This window comes from Oryctolagus cuniculus, chromosome 15 (genome assembly GCF_051225735.1).
Source record: "Oryctolagus cuniculus isolate XC-2025 breed Fujian yellow rabbit chromosome 15, ASM5122573v1, whole genome shotgun sequence".
NCBI classification, from domain to species: Eukaryota; Metazoa; Chordata; class Mammalia; order Lagomorpha; family Leporidae; genus Oryctolagus; species Oryctolagus cuniculus.
In genome coordinates this window covers 19339001-19356303 of record NC_142881.1, presented here as the reverse complement: position 1 = coordinate 19356303, position 17303 = coordinate 19339001, and the positions used below count along the sequence as shown (strand labels likewise).

Sequence of the window (17303 nt, the reverse complement as noted above, 5' to 3'; positions counted from 1 at the left end):
TGCATTCTGCAGATGCTCATTCAGTGTTCACCGTTGGCCAGAGCTGGGCCTGGTGCCATGGGTGTGGAAGTGGCAGGCGTGTGAGGAGCTCAGTCTGGTGGGAGGAGAGACGTGTAACCACAGAACCATCCACAGCCTCGTGACCTGTGCCAGCTTGGAGGGTGGTGGTGCCAACCCAGGTGCTATCCCTTCCTGCTGGGGCAAGCTCAGATGAGTTGCTTAACCTCTGGGAACCTCAGTTGCCAGAACAGGAAAGAACTATACCTTGAGTTCTTTAGTTTTAGCAATTTTTTAAACTTATATTACCTTTAAATCTCACAATCTCCCTACCGTGTGAGGCGCGTAGGGTGGATAATTACAGTAATTAAGAGAGTACAACAATAACAATAATGTGTACCATTAATTGAATTATTTGGGGGCAAATAATGTCCCAAACACTTGCCATACATTATCTGCCTTCATCCTGACGTCAGCCCTGTCAGACAGGTATCATTATCTCAATTTCACACAAGAGGAAACTGGGGCTAATAGGTGACTTGCCCCAGATCATAGTTACTGGAAAGGCCATGAGGAAAACCTAAGAACATTTTGGTTTTGCTGCATCATTATATTGTCATTATAATCTCTGTCGTCCACAGGAAAACACAGAGAGAAACCAGGTAGCCTGGGCAGGAAGAAACAGAGGCAGCGTTCTAACGGACAGAGCCTCTCCAACTGCAGTGTGTGTGCCAGCCACGCAGGGGTCTTGTTAAAATGTGTTTCTGAGCAAGGGCTGTGATTCTGAGTTTATGTTTTCGTTTGTTTTAAAGATTTACTTATTTGAAAGGCAGAGTGACAGAGAAGGAAGGAGGGAGAGAGGAAGAAGGAAGAGAGAGAGAGAAAGAGAGAGAGAAAATATCCATCTTCCATCTGCTGGTTCACTCCCCTAATGCCTGTGGCCATCCAGCCCTGGCTGAATCCAGGATCCAGGAAATCCATGTGGGGCTCCCACATGGATGGCAGGAACCCATACATATACTTGGGCCATCATCCATTGCCACCTAGGTTCAGTAGGAAGCTGAATTGGAAGTGTGGAGTAGTCAGGATTGAAACTGGCACTCCAGTTATGGGATGTAGACATCCTTAGCTGTGGCTTAAGCTGCTGCATCATGACACCCAACCCTGATTCTGCATTTCTGACGACTCCTAGGAGATGCTGTACTGCTGATGCGCAGAGCCCACTCTGAGTGGGAAGGCCTGTGGAGCACATCGTGTTCTGATCTTCAGTGAGTGTTCTCTGCTCCCCAAGCCGTGACGCTGCCTCTCAGAGTCACTGTAAAGGTCCCATGGGATCACTTACGTGAAAGTATCTTTAAAGCAGGTCTCCACTCTGGAGTAATGCATGCTTTATGGTCCCTATGTGGACATGAATCAGCTAGGTCTCTCTCTGCAAGTAACAGAAATTCATTTTGTCTCACCTATTGATGCAGTAATAAAAGGAATTATTATGGCATGGTAAATCCAGGAGTAGCTCTGGCAGCAGGTATGGCTGGCGCCAGGGCCCAGATGATCTCATGAGACTTGGTTTCTCCCCACTGTGACTTCTGCTCAGTTGATGTTGTTCTGGGATGGTCCTTAGCAGCCCCAGGCTGTCTCCCCTAGATGGCGTGATGGTTACTGTGACTTCAGCAGCTCTGACTTCTCATCCTCCATAGCCTTCAATAAGAGGTAGCCAGAGATTTTACTCCTAGCTCCCACAAAAGTGCTAGGGTCATTTTGATTGGACTAGCTTACTATATGTGCCTATCTCTGTACCAATCTCTGGCCACAGGGAGGCTTCACTGTGATTGGCCAGACTCATGTCACTCAGTACATCTTTACAGTCAGGGGTAGAGACCCACCCAGACCCCTGGAGTGAGACGGGGGAGAAACAGCTGCTACCAGGAAGAGGGGGAATGGGTCCTAAGGAGGTGGACAATGAACTTCTGTATTCAAAATGGGTCCATGTTGGGTCCCACCAGGGTTTGCAGTGGTGGGAGAACATGTTGATTGGTCTTTCTCCTCTGACTTTATCTTCTGCTCTTTAGGAAAAATGGAGAGAGAGACTGGAGAGATTTTACGGCATTTTTGCTCTCCTCTCATGAATGATACTTCCTCATGCTCATGTCATATTGCCCCATGCACTGCTGTGACAGGGGTTCTATTCCCTGGGGGATTTGGGATGAGCCTTCCACATGACAGGTGTCTAGCAAACATGTGGAATGAATGAAACAGAGAAAATCCAAGGAAGCAACATGAAGTAATTGTTTTTCTTCCTGTAGGCCTGGGCAAGATGAGGCTGTTTTCTGGGTGGCTCTGTATGCTTGTCCTAGATGTGCAAGTTTATAATGTCTTTGATGCAGAAGGGAACTTGGAATAATTTAGACAATGTCTCCCATTCACCGTGTCAGACATTGTCAAGGGCTGTTCAAGTCCTCTTTCCCAGAGTCTCATTCAGTAGATCTGGGGTGAGGCTGAAACTCCAAGGCAGATGGCCTGGTTTCAGAACTGCCCATCTTGCCAGCCTCCTAGCCACAGAGCAGGCCTCCTACCTTAGGAAGTGGGCCTGTAAGTGGCCTGTGATGTTCCCAGTTAGACAGATCCAATCAGCAAACTGGTGCCTGAAGATCTTCTCCATGTAAGGCATGGTACCTGTAGCTGTCATTCGTGTGAAACGTGGTCCTCCCTTTGGGTCAGTTTACTGTCTAATAGGGGGACGAGCTATTCTTATGCAGAGTTATACAAGATTTAACCACGAGTGCGTAAGTGCAGGAGCCAGCAGAGGGTCAGTGTGACTTGGAGTGTAAAGAAGGGAGCCGTTCCTTGAAGCATGGAGGGAATCAGCTGCAGGGGGAAAGGCTTGTTTGCATGCAGAAGGAACTGAGCAAGAAGAGGTGCACGGGCTGGGAAGCCCAGTTACGTCAGAAACAATCAGGGCTGCCTGATGGGGTCCTGCTGTGATGGGCTGTGGGCCCATCTGGAAGGTTGCATCACCCAGGGCTCCAGAGGTATGTGAGACAGCTGTAGTGCTGTCAGAAGGCATGAAGCTCACTGGCAGCCCCTTTTATTTGGCTGAGCCTTTAGTGTAGACACTGCCATGCCCAGAGGCTCTTGGTGGATGCCAGATGGGCTCTGTTATCCCACCTTTATAGCTGGAGAAAGTGAGTCTTCCACAGGCAGCAAACCTTGACCCTAGATTACGCAGCCAGGTGGGAGTGGAGCTGGGGCTGCTCTCCTTGTTTGAGATTCCAAGTTGGGTGCCTCCCTCTTCGAATGGAGCACTTTCCAAGGTCTGTGTGAGGCTTGGAATCTCTCTATTGTCTTGGAAGCAGCAAGGTGAGTTGTCAGCAAGCATTGGAAATAAATGTCCCCTGTGGGGTGCTGGATTGCAACAACAACGTCATAGAGTGGATGAGAAGATGGAACATCTGGGATGTGCTTTAGATTAACCTAGGGAGAGAGGAGAGGGATGGGATGGGAATGGGGGGGGGCAGATGCAGCAGGATTGGACAGAATTGTTGAAGATGGCTAATGGATTAATGGGGGGTCCAACATACCATTCTCTCTCCTTTTATCTGTGTTTAAGAGGTTCTACAACAAAAAGGTACCCAGATTTCTATTGGCGACATCATTGTAGCCTCATCTCCACTTTCTTCTTTCCCCTGCCTGCCTTATAGATGCTGTGGCCCAAAGAGGAAGGTGGAGAGGATTGTTCTTAGGATTTGGAAAAGCCACTTCTGTTGTTTGAAAACCTTTGGACACTCTGTGTCCTTCTCAGGTGGCAGCTAGCAGGGTGTTTGGTCCAGAGAGCCACACACTTGTAATCAGCACTTAAAATAGCAGAACAGACCGTCTGATGCTCAGAAGGTGGCACAATGCCTGTGATCACTAGCCACGGTGTAGAGTATTTGCACCCTGATGTGTTGGTTCTCCCCAGCCACAGCCCCCATCTCTGAGGCCATTTATGTTGGAACAGGTGTTCCATGCAAAGGGCTGGTGTTGGCTGTGTGGTCAACAGCCCAGGGCACCCTCACCAGGGACCTGGGATCTGTATGGAAGTAACCCAGAGAGCTCCATAGGACACTGGGCTGACAGTGGCCCCCAGGAGGAAGTTGGGGGATGTTTAAACCAAGAAGGGGCTCTTGTAGCCCTCAAGGAAGCTCTCCATGGGCATCTCTGTGACTCCTGGGGGACTACATGGGTGACAAGAGGACGTTTCCATGTGTGGTGCCTGATGGACCTGCTCTGCCCCTCTTGGAGGGAACCCTAAGAGGGGAAGGCTTGGGCCCAGCTGTTTGTGATGCCCAAAGTGCGGTAGGGACCGTGAGCTCCTGGGATGCCTCTCGCCCTGATGTGCCACGTCGCTGCCCCTACACATCTCACCACTCCTCCCTATGCTGTCCATGGTGAGCTTCAAAACCACAAGGCCGTTGGCCTCCTCCCACTTCAGGCTTTGCTGGGTCTGGGCTGGAAGGAATGATCATGAGGATTCGAGGTCTCAGAACAGGAGACCCCTGGGGCTGTGGGGACTCATTGTGCTACAGAAATTCTGTCATCCCACCGCTTCAGAGAAATTTTTTTTTTTTTTTTTGACAGGCAGAGTGGATAGTGAGAGAGAGACAGAGAGACAGAGAGAAAGGTCTTCCTTTTTGCCGTTGGTTCACCCTCCAATGGCAGCCGTGGCTGGCGCACTGCGGCTGGCGCATCGCGCTGAACAGAAGCCAGGAGCCAGCTGCTTTTCCTGGTCTCCCATGCAGGTGCAGGGCCCAAGGACTTGGGGCATCCTCCACTGCACTCCTGGGCCACAGCAGAGAGCTGGCCTGGAAGAGGAGAAATTGGGACAGAATCCAGCGCCCCGACCGGGACTAGAACCCGGTGTGCCGGCGCCACTAGGTGGAGGATTATCCTAGTGAGCCGCGGTGCCGGCCTGAGAATTTTTATGTTCTGAAAAGTTGCCGTGATATGTTTAACCCAGTTTGGAGGCACATCCCTCAGTCTTTGCCTATTCCGGCTTGGCCATACGAGCTATGGATTTAGGATGCAAAATGTGGCCTCCCGGGAGCAGCACGTCTCGTCACGTCAGTCTGGCTCTGCTGGCTGCTGCCAGCTTTCCCCAGCTCTGACGCTCACCTGTGGGAAGGCAGCGCCGAGGGGTCTTTCTGCGGCCTGGCTGTCCTGGCCGCCCTTGCTGCTGATGGCACGGTAGCTGACTTTCATCGTGAGGCCCAAGGTGGGCAGTCAGGAAGACGACCCACTCAGCGGGATACCCATGGTCAGTGCGGTCACTCCTGGATGAGCCAGCAACCCTGGCTGAAGGGCCGGTGGTCTCGAGTATGCTGGGAGGAGGGGTCTTGGGCAGCACCAGCCTTCTTCTTGGCCCAGGCCAACAGCTGTGGCTTCCTGCCGTGTTTGGCCTTGGGTCTCTGGTTGTGGTGCATTTCAAGCAGTTGAATTGTTGGTTGACAGAGTGTCCTGGCTGATCTGGCTACTAGTAAGTGGACCAACCTTTACACTACGCCTGAACGTAAGAGGCCATTTACTGAGGTTGTTCAGGGCCGGTTTTGGGTGTGTATCCTGACCAGGACTAAGCACAGGGGATTGTCTGGCCTCTTAACCTCCTACTTCTTCACAGCCACAGGGGTGGGGGTGGGGTGGGGTCTCAGCCTCGTCTTTGAATTTCTTGCCTTTTCCCTGCTGCTCAGGTTGACAAGAGACCCCACCCTGGCTTGAGCATTTGTTATCTCTTCTCTGTGTCCTGGCCCTCAGCCACAGGCAGTTCTCCCTTCCTTCTCACCTTTGCTCCGCGGTTTTCCCGCCTGCACCACTCACAGTGCCCATAGTGTCCGAGTCCCAGCCAGAGGACGCCACCGCACCTGGTTTTCCCACCTACAAAATGAGATACATGATGATAACCTATATTTGCATGGCGCCTAAGATTTCAGGATTCTGTAAACTACATGGAAAAAATTAAGGATGAAAAGGGCATTCATTAAGTTTCTTAATAAAACTCTACCAAAAGTTGGTACTACAGACTGAGGGTTTTAATTTTTTTTAAAGATTTATTTATTTATTTGAAAGTCAGAGTTACACAGAAAGAAGAGAGGCAGAGAGAGAGAGAGAGATCTTCCATTCCATGATTCCCCAATTGGCTGTAACGGCCGGAACTGCGCCAATCCGAAGCCAGGAGCCAGAAGCTTCTTCCAGGTCTCCCACGTGGGTGCAGGGGCCCAAGGACTTGGGCCATCTTCTGCTTTCCCAGGCCATAGCAGAGAGCTGGATTGGAAGAGGAGCAGCCGGGACTAGAACCAGTGCCCATATGGGATGCTGGCGCTTCAGGCCAGGGCATTAACCCACTGAGCCACAGAGCCAGCCCTGGGTTTTAATTTTTTTTAAATCAACTTTATTGAGATATAACTCCCTGCTCAGTGCACTTTTATTAAAGGGATAGATCCCACAGAATCTCTTGGAAGATGTTACTGCCTTTTTTTTTTTTTTCGTGCCCATGAATTTCTTTTTTTAAATGATTTATATTTAAAGTTTTATTTGCTTATTGAGAGACAGTGGCAGGGGTGGAGTGGGGGCATGGACAGACAGACCTCCTGTCTACTGACTCACTCACCAAATGCCCATAATGGCTGAGGCTAGGCCGGGCTGAAGCCACAGCTGAGAACTCAGTCTAAGTCTCCCGTGTGGAGAACTCAATGGATCACAGCAACACAAGTCCTTGAGCCAGCACCATTGCCTCCCAGGATCTTCATTAGCAGGCAGCCGGGATTAGGAGCCGGAGCTGGGTATGAAGCCCCAGTACTCCAACGTGGGGTGCAGGCATCTTAACCAGACTGCTACCCACTGGGCTAATGCCTGCTCCGGTCATTTATTTTGTATTGTTCTGTCATTGTTTGTTCATCCTGGGTGTAGGAAAGAGTTTTGGTTTGGGATTTGGGGGCTGGATTTGGTCCTGAGCTGGTACAACCACCACAGAGTGACCTCCGGAAAGGACAGAGCCCTTGGGTGCCTGGCATTCACAGCTGTGCCGCATGACACCCTGCCCAGCTCACATATTTACTTTGAGCATCACATCACCCCTGTGGATGAACATGCTAGAGAAAGGTGTTAAAGGGGGCAAGGACATGGAAAGGAGCTTGGAGGTAAAATGTCCACACTCAAGTCTTTCACTACCTGTGACCTTGAATGTGTCCCTTAGCTCAGCACAGCCCTGGGCGACACCATCTGCATGGAGCGCCCTGTGACTGGCGGCCCCGAAATTATGCAGGGGAGACTCTGGGTCTCCATTTGCACACACTTGTTGTGAAGGCTGCATGCAACGGTTTTCAGGTCTCCGCATTTATAAAACCATTGTCCTCCCTCCCTCCCTCCCTCCCTCCCTCCCTCCCTTCCTCTCTTTCATGTTTAATCCTTTTGATTTTTAACTTGGGAGGTGGTAGGAATTATCCAGTGCTACCTGTTGCCAGCACATGGACAGGAAGCTCCAGCTTCCTTCTTTCCCCAGCTCCCTGGGCGCCGTGCTCTCTCCGCTCCCACTCCACATCCCTGGCATCAGACCTTTCTTCCCCCTGCACAAAGGGTACCTTTCCCCCTCTGGTGGCCTGGGCAGTGAGCAGCCCACATCACAGCAGCTGCCCTTGGGTGTTTGCAAGGCCACCCTCATCTCATGGTGATCTCTCTTTGTCTAGAAACCTGGGAAAGCCGTGGCTGCCATCATCCAGGACATCCATTCCCAGAGGGAGAGGGACTTGTTCCGGGAAGCAGACAGGTGAGGTCTTGGCAGAGTCTCAGCAGTGGGAACACTCTCCTCTTTCTGACTCTTAGGGGTATTTGAACCACAACATGTCCTGTCCTTACCTCTGCCCCATCCATCGGCCCTTCTGGGCACTGATGCAGTCCAGTCCATAGTGCTGCTCCAGTTACACGTCAGGAAAATGCCAGGTGTTGGGCTGCTTCTCAGTTGCTCCTGCTTTGTTGGAAAGGAATATAGCAAGCTTTTTTAAATATTTGGTCCTCTGGGGCAAGTCTGCATTCCACTAAGACAGCCTGACAGTGTGTGTGTAGAGGGAGGGGCATTTCGGTTTGGAGCCAGCTCTGGATTTTTCATGAACTGAATGCAGATGATCCCGCAAACTCCCTGCACAGTCATTTACTCTGTACATTGAATGCATTCAGTTTTCCAACCCATTTCTCCCAACTGAGGGTTGTGACCAGGCCAAGCTGGGGGCTGCAAGTTGACCACAGTCACTGCCCTACAAAGTCAGTCCCTGTGGAGAGCGTGGGTGGAAAGCAGCAGGAGCCTGCACCTGGCTGATGCATTCTGGGATCTTACCCAGGGATACCACAGGGGGCGCTCTCACCCCACTAGAGAGGGCATGAGCCCAGGCTGTTTCCCCCATGATGGTCAAGGTATCTTGGTCCTAGAGAACCATGCCTTCCTGTCTCCTGGGCAGTGAGGGCTGCAGGGTTTTTCTGTGTTTGAGACCCAAATGAAAAATGCTCGTCCTTTTAGAATGATAGGGGTAGGACTCAGTTGATCTGTTTAATAACGTGTGTGTGTGTGTGTGTGTGTGTATATGTGTCTGTGAGTATATAATGGTCTTTAGGGAATTCACAGAAACTTAGAAAATTCATGGAAATGCACATTATGAGTAAATTATGCATAGACTTCAAAAAGTTTTTGTACCAAGGGGCCTGCATTGTGGTGCAGTGGGTTAAACTGCTACCTGCAACACTGGCATCCCATATAAGTGCCGATCGAGTCCCGGATGCTCTACTTCCAAGCCAGCTCTCTGCTAACACTCCTGCGAAAGCAGCAGAAGGTGGCCCAAGTACTTGGCTCCTTGCCACCCATTTGGGAGACCCAGATGGAGTTCCTGACTCCTGGCTTCAGCCTGGCCCAGCACAGGTCTTTGCAACAATTTGGGGAGTGAACCATTGGATGAAAGAATCTCTCTCTCTCTCTCTCCATCTCTCCATCTGTGTGTGTGTTTGTGTGTTTGTAACTCTGTCTTTTAAATAAATACATCAATTGTAAAAGATGTTTTTGTACCAAAATCAACCAATCTTTTAACTCCGTTTTTCCATGGCCTTTTTGAAGTAGCCTCCTGTGTGTATCTGTAAGTAACTGTTCAGGCATGGGGCTTTTGTTCTCTTGTTTGTCCATCCCACCCCCTCCCCCATCTCCCACTACCACCACCGCTACCAGAAGCCAGGAGGGAAGGAAAGCCTTGCTCCTGGGCCACTCTGTGTGGTTCTGGAGCACTGTGAGTGCAGGATGCACAGCTGTCCCCAGAGAGGCTGTGTCTTCTGTGCCCAGGTTGGTGGCATGGGGTACAAATTCTAATCCTGCTCCTTTGATCCCTGGCAGATACGGCCCAGAGAGGCCACGGTCTCGCAGTCCAGTGAGCCGGTCCCTCTCTCCAAGGTCCCATACACCAAGCTTCACCTCCTGCAGCTCTTCCCACAGTCCCTCAGTCCCCTCCCGGGCTGACTGGGGCAACGGCCGGGACTCGTGGGAGCACTCTCCCTATGCCAGGAGGGAAGAGGAGCGAGACCCAGGCCCCTGGAGGGAGAACGGAGAGGACAAGAGGGACAGGACTGACACGTGGGCGCACGATCGCAAGCACTACCCCCGGCAGCCAGACAAGGCCGACCTGGATGAGCGACTGGAAGGAGGGAGGGGCTACCGGGACAGGTACCCAAGGTCTGGGTCCCCCAACCTCATCCACTCTGCGTCCAGCTACAAAAGCCGGGAAGACGGCTACTACCGGAAAGAGCCTAAAGCCAAGTCAGACAAGCATCTAAAGCAACAGCAGGAGGCCCCTGGGAGATCCAGGAGGAAAGAAGAGGCCAGGCTGCGGGAGAGCAGGCACCCCCACCCCGATGACTCAGGCAAGGAAGACGGGCTGGGGCCCAAGGTCGCTAGGGCCCCTGAGGGCGCCAAGTCCAAGCAGAGTGAGAAAAATAAAACCAAGAGACCTGATAGAGACCAAGAAGGAGCTGATGATAGAAAAGAAAGCAAAATGGCAGAGAATGAGGTAATGACGCAAGTCCTCCCCAGGTAAGGCGAGGCAGGCCCCATAGTAGAATAATCCTAGGAACAGCGTGATGGGGGTTGGCTGTTTACTGCACGCCAGGCACCGGGCTGAATGCTTTATCTCAGGTCATCTAATCCTCACAGCAACCCTGAGGTTGGTGCTCTGATTACTGCAGATGAGGAAACTGAGGCACAGAGAACTGTGTGGTTTGCCCAAGGACACATGATCCGGAAGGGGCAGAGCCAGAATCCTGCCTGGGCAGCCTGGCCCCACATCTAATAAGGGCACTTGTTGCCCTTATTAGAAGTCAGGGAGGCACCGGGTGGCAAGGCCTCTGTAGCCCTGTTTGCCCAGGGCGGAGTAACCCTGCAGTGTTGACACAGAGTCTGCCAAGAGAGATTAGATCTTTGGTGCATTCTCTTCTCTCTCCTGCCCAGAGCATACCAGCCCCAGAGCTTTGGTGAGAGGCGGTGAAGGAGAAGCAGCCACCACCCTCCAAATTACCCCAGGCGTCCAGGGCATGGTGTGTTTCTCCAGATGCTGCCCACGGTGTTTTACTTCCTCTGCAGTAAAGCCAACACCTTCCTCTCTGTCCGAAAGGGCCTGCGCCTTGTTGCATTGTCCCGGTTCACACTGGGGGGCGGGGGTCACGAGGAGGAGTCTGGGTACCAGGTTTGGAATCTACTTGACAGATGCCCATGCTCCCTTCTTGCTGGAGCCTCCTGTGTTGAAGGGAGAGCTGGGGTAGTCGAGGTTGGGAGATCTGTGTGAGGGACCTGATTGTTTGAATCCTCCTTGTGTCTCTTCTGAACCAGGACTTGGTGACAGTTACTAAGCCCGATTCTCCACTCCATGAATGCTGAAGAGTCACACATACATACGGCTGGGGTGCTGCTTTGCTAGGTGGTGTGTGGTTGGCACAGGGGGTCTGGCGAATAGGACAGAGTCCATTTTACGGCATAGCCCAAGGTCTAAGGGTGGAAACAGACCCCTCAAAATAATTTGCATGCGATGGCGCTCATGCTAGAATTCAGAGTGGATGAACTGTTCTGTGAGCAATGAATTTTACACAAGGAGAGAGGCACAGCTGCACCGAGGGGGTGACATTTGAGCTGGGTTCAGAAAATGGGAAAAAGAAGCAGTTTGGGTTCTTGGTAGAGGCAGCAGCAAGGAAAGAAGTGTGAAGGACTGTGAAGAACCCTGAAACTCTGGACATGACTGCAACTTTAGGGCATATTAAAGGATAATATTTTCAAAAAGTAAAACTGTGGGCCTAGAGCAAACATCGATGAATCGATGTCAGAGATTTTACTCAGCTCATTGGTTAATGAGAAAACTATAGGATGGAAAAGCCAACTTAGAGGAGAATCCAGAGAGTGGCAACCTATATAGGCAGTCAGGGATACTGATAATATGCTAATGGATGGACAACTGGCCTCCCCCACAGGGACTGGAGGGTCAGGTGCATCTGTACCAGTTGAAATTCATTTGCAGCGTTATGGCCAAGAATTCTTTGCATTACAACCAGTTTTCTGTGACTTCGACAGTTGTAAAATAGTATTCTTCAAGATCAAGAACAGTGTAGACCCTGATAGAATCAGACACCATGGAAGGGTACACTGGACAAATGTCCAGTGTTCCATTGTCCATTGAAAGGATACCCTTTTTTTTTGTCCATCGCAACCTTTTCTGCCCACTTCAAACTCACAGTCTTTATGACTGAGCGGAGGGAAGCACAGGAGATGAGATTAGGAAAGGGAAGGGGTGGGTTCGTGAAGGACATTGTGTGCCTTGCTAAGGACTTGAACTGGATCCCAAGGACCTGGGGAACTATTATGCTTGTTGTTGTTTTAAGGTTTATTCATTTATTTGAAAGGCAGAGTGAGATAGACAGAAACAGAGGGATATCTTTTGTCCACTGCAACAAGTGGGGCTGGTCCAGGCCAAAGCCAGGAGGAGCCTGGAGCTCCATCTGAGCCTCCCATATAGGTGGTAGGGGCCCAAGTACTTGGGTCATCTTCCGCTGAGTGCCTGGGAATATTAGCAGGGAGCTGTATTCGATGCAGAGTAGCCAAGACTGGAATCAGCATGTCACTATGTGTCGCTCCCCCTCTTCATGGAGGAACGACACTAAACCCTGCCTAGGCTTCATATCCGAGTCACGGCACCATTATGTCGCTCCCCCTCTTCGTGGAGGAGCAACACAGGACCCTGCGCTGTTCTTTCTGTCTGCTCGGCCCTCCCCGGGTTTGCTGCTGGTTCTTCCCGGGTTGGCTACTATCCCTTCCACCTCCGTGGAAGGGCAGTTCCCCCTGGCCGCATTCCCCACTTCCGCAGGGGAGCGGCACACCGCCGGCCGGTTCTCTCGGGGGCTGCACGGGTTCCCTTAGATGTTCCCCATAGATGTTCCTGGTGCATGCCGTCTCTCTCCTCCTTTATAGTCCTCCTCCGCCAATCCCAACTCGGCTGCCCACACGCCGAGTACGCTGCTCTCCTCCAATCAGGAGCAAGTCCTACAGTTTATTAGTTGAACTGGAGGCAGCTGTGCGGAAGCTGTTTACTTCTCTCCCAGCGCCATATTGTGGGAGAGCAGATGCACAGAATAAGTCCCAATTCGAGTAACTTAGTCTAGTCCGGATTGCTCCCCACAGATCCCCCTTTCTTTTTATTTTTTAGCGTTGATACGCGCCTGTCTTCGGTGTCCCGCGGCACACACTCTGCTCTACTTGCTAGAGTTGCCACAGGCTCTTACAAGTCCTATCAGGCAAACCGAATCCGGGTCCTCTCTTCGCCATGTTGTGAGGAGGTTTTTAGGCGCTGATGCGTGCCTGTGTTCGGTGCCCTGCAGCGCATGCTCTGCTCTGCTGGAATTGCCTGCAGGTGTTTACAAAACCTATCAGGCAAACCGAATCCAAGCCTTCTCATTGCCGTATTGTGGGGGAGACTTATTAGTGTTGGTTCGTGCCTATCTTCGGTGACCTGCAGCTCATACTCTGGTCGAGCTGCTTGCTGGCGCTTACCGCCTTAAATCAGGCAGACCGAATCCAAGCTTAATATTGTATTGTGGGGAAGCCTTACTGATGTTAATTCGTGCCTGTCTTCGGTGACCTGCGGCGCATAAGCTGCTAGCTGCCCGCAGGTGCTCATTGCCTCACTTGATTAGGCAGACCGAATCCAAGCTCTCACATTGCAGTGTTGTAGGGAGGCCTTTTTATTTCTCTATTTCTCTATCTCCGGGCATTCCTATTTCTCCCATTTTACTTCTATCTTCCAGCATTCCTATTTCTCTCATCTTACTTCTAAACTTCTGTTTCTCTTATCCCTGCGGCTTCCCGGCGCCTCGCCCTGCCGGCAGCTTCACGGCTCCGCGCGGCTTCCCGGCGCCTCGCCCCGCCGGCGCCCGCCCCGCGGCGGCTTCTCGGCGGCTTGGCTTCGCGCGCTCCGCGGTCTCCACGCCCTTCGCGTCTGTACCACGGCCTCGCGCCAGCGTTCCCTATCTATTCACGCCCCGTGCTCTCTCTGCACGCGGCGGCTTCCGCGAATGTTTCCGCCACCACCGGCATTCAGTCCAAGTTCCCCGGACTAACCTGGCGAATTCCAACCTGGCGGCCCACGTCTCTGCCTCTGGTTCCAGATCTTCGCCTCTTGCTCCCCGGGGTGACTTGAAGAATTCCAAGGTGGCTTATATCTCCGCCTCGGCCTGCACTCGCGGCTTCATCCTCCCTAACATTTTTCTCTACCCGGTATGTTTCCTTAAGTTTTCTTCCAACAATATTCCTCCCTCATTTCTCCTGGCTTCTCCCCACAGTCCATATCCAAGTCTAAGTTTCTTATAGGTTTCACTTTCACCTTCAACCTGCAGTCCGTATCTAAGTCTAAGTTTCTTCTTGCTTTCACTTTAAATCCTAACTTCTTTCCCACAGTCCATATCCGAGTCCAAGCCTCCTCCAGGTTTCACTTTCGCTTTCAATCTCCTAGCTTCCCCGCCATAGTCCGCATCCGAGTCTATGAAAGCTTTCACTTTCGCTTTCAATCCTAACTTCTTTCCCACAGTCCGTATCCGAGTCTATGCCTAGGCTTTCAATAGCTTCTTCCGGCACCTTTCTTGTCCGGCTTTCCCCTAGGCTCTTCGCTAGTCTCTCTCTCCGGTATTTTCCTGCTTCTTCCCGTTTCTTCCCTCCTAAGTTTCCTATCCGTCCTAGGTTTCCTATCCGAGTCAGGTTTCCTATCCGAGTCACGGCACCATTATGTCGCTCCCCCTCTTCATGGAGGAACGACACTAAACCCTGCCTAGGCTTCATATCCGAGTCACGGCACCATTATGTCGCTCCCCCTCTTCGTGGAGGAGCAACACTGGACCCTGCGCTGTTCTTTCTGTCTGCTCGGCCCTCCCCGGGTTTGCTGCTGGTTCTTCCCGGGTTGGCTACTATCCCTTCCACCTCCGTGGAAGGGCAGTTCCCCCTGGCCGCATTCCCCACTTCCGCAGGGGAGCGGCACACCGCCGGCCGGTTCTCTCGGGGGCTGCACGGGTTCCCTTAGATGTTCCCCATAGATGTTCCTGGTGCATGCCGTCTCTCTCCTCCTTTATAGTCCTCCTCCGCCAATCCCAACTCGGCTGCCCACACGCCGAGTACGCTGCTCTCCTCCAATCAGGAGCAAGTCCTACAGTTTATTAGTTGAACTGGAGGCAGCTGTGCGGAAGCTGTTTACTTCTCTCCCAGCGCCATATTGTGGGAGAGCAGATGCACAGAATAAGTCCCAATTCGAGTAACTTAGTCTAGTCCGGATTGCTCCCCACAACTATGGGATGCCAGTGTTAACAGCAGTGGTTTAGACCACTGTGTCACAATGCCAACCTCCAAGTCGAAGTTTTTAAGAAGAACATATCTGCTTACAAGTATCAGGGAGCAGGCGATGGGTTAGTACTGCAAGAAAAGGTGCCGGCGCCGGGGCTCAATAGGTTAATCCTCTGCCTTGTGGCGCTGGCACACCGGTTCTAGTCCCGGTAGGGGCGCCGGATTCTGTTCCAGTTGCTCCTCTTCCAGGCCAGCTCTCTGCTGTGGCCTGGGAGTGCAGTGGAGGATGGCCCAAGTGCTTGGGCCCTGCACCCACATGGGAGACCAGGAGAAGCACCTGGCTCCTGGCTTCAGATCAGCGTGGTACGCCAGCCTCAGCGCGCCGGCTGCGGCGGCCATTGGAGGGTGAACCAACGGCAAAGGAAGACCTTTCTCTCTGTCTCTCTCTCTCTCATTATCCACTCTGCCTGTCAAAAAAAAAAAAAAAAAGAAAGAAAGAAAAGAAAAGAAAAGGCTCCAGGGGAGAAAGAGCGAGAGTTGGCAGGGGGTAAAGCCCGGGGCTCATACGCAGACCCCCAAGGCAAGGGTGGAGCTGTACCTCCACACTCCTGCCCGTACCTGTTCTTTGGGAACCTTATTTCTCCTGCAGTTTCACCCACCCTGCTCTTGTTGGTTTGCATAATGGTCTGGGAAAGCAGTGGAAGATGGCCCAAGTGCTTGGACCCCCGTCCTCACATGGGAGACCTGGAAGAAGCTCCTGGCTCCTGGATACCAGGACTGTCCATCTAAATTGGTGCACATTATGGGTCATCCCAAGAGCCCAAAGCAGAAAGAGTCTCAGGTAGCCCCGTGTGTTTCCCATAAATCTGTCCGCCTGCTTGGTTCTACCTTGCATAGTCCCTAAGTGGGGTTGGTAGGGATTCAGGGCCCCCGGCAGACTGTTTCTGGGGAATCAGAGCTGGGCAGCCCAACTCACTGAGTTGGAATAACAGCAAAACAAGAGTTTTCTGCCCCATTCTCAAAAATCTGTATTATGAACTCTGTAAAAAACAGGTCTCCATGGGGCTGCCCCAGAGTCAGATATGACGCAGCAGCTGAACTTGGGAGTGAAGGCAGCAGGGCTGAGCTACAGCCTTTCTTCTACCCCCCAAGACCCCCGCCACCCACATTGGCGCCCACTGCTCTGCTGAGGAGCCCCAGCCCAGAAGTCCTGCTGCCTGCTGCTCATCCCTGTGTCTTCATTTGTGGCAGCATCTCCAAGTGCGCCCCTGGCAACTGTGTAAGATCTCAGCCCAGCCCACTTCTTTTTTTTTTTTTTTGGACAGGCAGAGTGGATAGTGAGAGAGAGAGACAGAGAGAAAGGTCTTCCTTTTGCCGTTGGTTCACCCTCCAATGGCCGCCGCGGCTGGCGTGCTGTGGCCAGCGCACCGCGCTGATCCGAAGCCAGGAGCCAGGTGCTTCTCCTGGTCTCCCATGGGGTGCAGGGCCCAAGCACTTGGGCCATCCTCCACTGCACTCCCGGGCCACAGCAGAGAGCTGGCCTGGAAGAGGGGCAACCAGGACAGAATCCGGCGCCCTGACCGGGACTAGAACCTGTGGTGTTGGTGCCGCAAGTGGAGGATTAGCCTAGTGAGCCGCGGCACCAGCCATGCCCAACCCACTTCTCTCCTTTCTCCGCTTTCCTGTTTTGGGTAGCACTTTCACCTACTTTCTGTCTTTTTTTTTTTTTTTTTTTTTTTTTTAAGGTTTATTTATTTGAGAGGCAGAGTTACAGACAGAGAGAAGGAGAGACAGAGACTGGTCTTCCAGCCGTTGATTCACTCCCCAAGTGACTACAACGGCTGGAGCTGGGCTGATCTGAAGCCAGGAGCCAGGAGCTTCTTCCAGGTCTCCCATGTGGGTACAGGGGCCCAAGTACTTGGACCATCTTCCACTGCTTTCCCAGGCCATTAGCAGGGAGCTGGATGGGAAGTGGAGCCGCCAGGACATGAAATGGTGCCCATATGGGATGCTGGCACTGCAGGTGGAGGCTTAACCTACTACACCACAGCACCAGCCACCTACTGTCTGTTTTATTTAATGTGTGTCCTTATTCCCACCACCCTCTGCGTGTCACCTCCAGGAGGCAGGAGTTTTGTATCCTGTGTCCCCAGCTCCAGAGTGGACACTCAACAGTTTCCCAGTGAAGGGTGGAGGATTGAACCTAGACTCTGAAGGCAAAGACCTGGCTCCTAGAACCAGTCCCACCCTGTTCTTCTCTACCTCAGTTTTCTTGTTATTAGAATGGGTGTGACCCAGGCCGTGGTAGCTTGTTAATGAGCTTGTGCTCATTAGGAACCCTGAGATCTCTGGAGAAAGTACATGGTGTAGCCAGTTTGTGCTTCTGGGTGTTTGTGGTGGCCATGTCCATGCATGATGGCCAGCCTTGAGTCCAGGACCACAG

The 17303-nt window shown here is 52.1% G+C and overlaps 1 protein-coding gene and 1 long non-coding RNA gene across 11 annotated transcripts in view; one reads left to right on the top strand and one right to left on the bottom strand.

Annotated features, from left to right (window-relative positions):
- Positions 1 to 17303, top strand: part of RBM20 (RNA binding motif protein 20) — a 218731-nt gene that overhangs the window by 179825 nt on the left and 21603 nt on the right. For 8 of the 10 annotated variants that reach the window (XM_051823573.3, XM_008270500.5, XM_070057233.2 and 5 more), the window contains 2 exons: positions 7713 to 7792; positions 9395 to 10064. The exons of 1 other annotated variant lie outside the window; for it this stretch is intronic. In XM_051823573.3, the coding sequence (XP_051679533.3) occupies positions 7713 to 7792; positions 9395 to 10064 (750 nt within the window). Of the gene's footprint in view, positions 1 to 7712; positions 7793 to 9394; positions 10088 to 17303 lie in introns of all 10 variants that reach the window. One more of the 10 variants, XR_016221567.1, reaches the window with a different exon arrangement.
- Positions 6058 to 8006, bottom strand: LOC138845306 (uncharacterized). Its single transcript, XR_011382269.2, has 2 exons — positions 7882 to 8006; positions 6058 to 6291 (listed from the first exon to the last, which is right to left on the bottom strand). It is a non-coding gene; the product is annotated as an uncharacterized LOC138845306 (long non-coding RNA).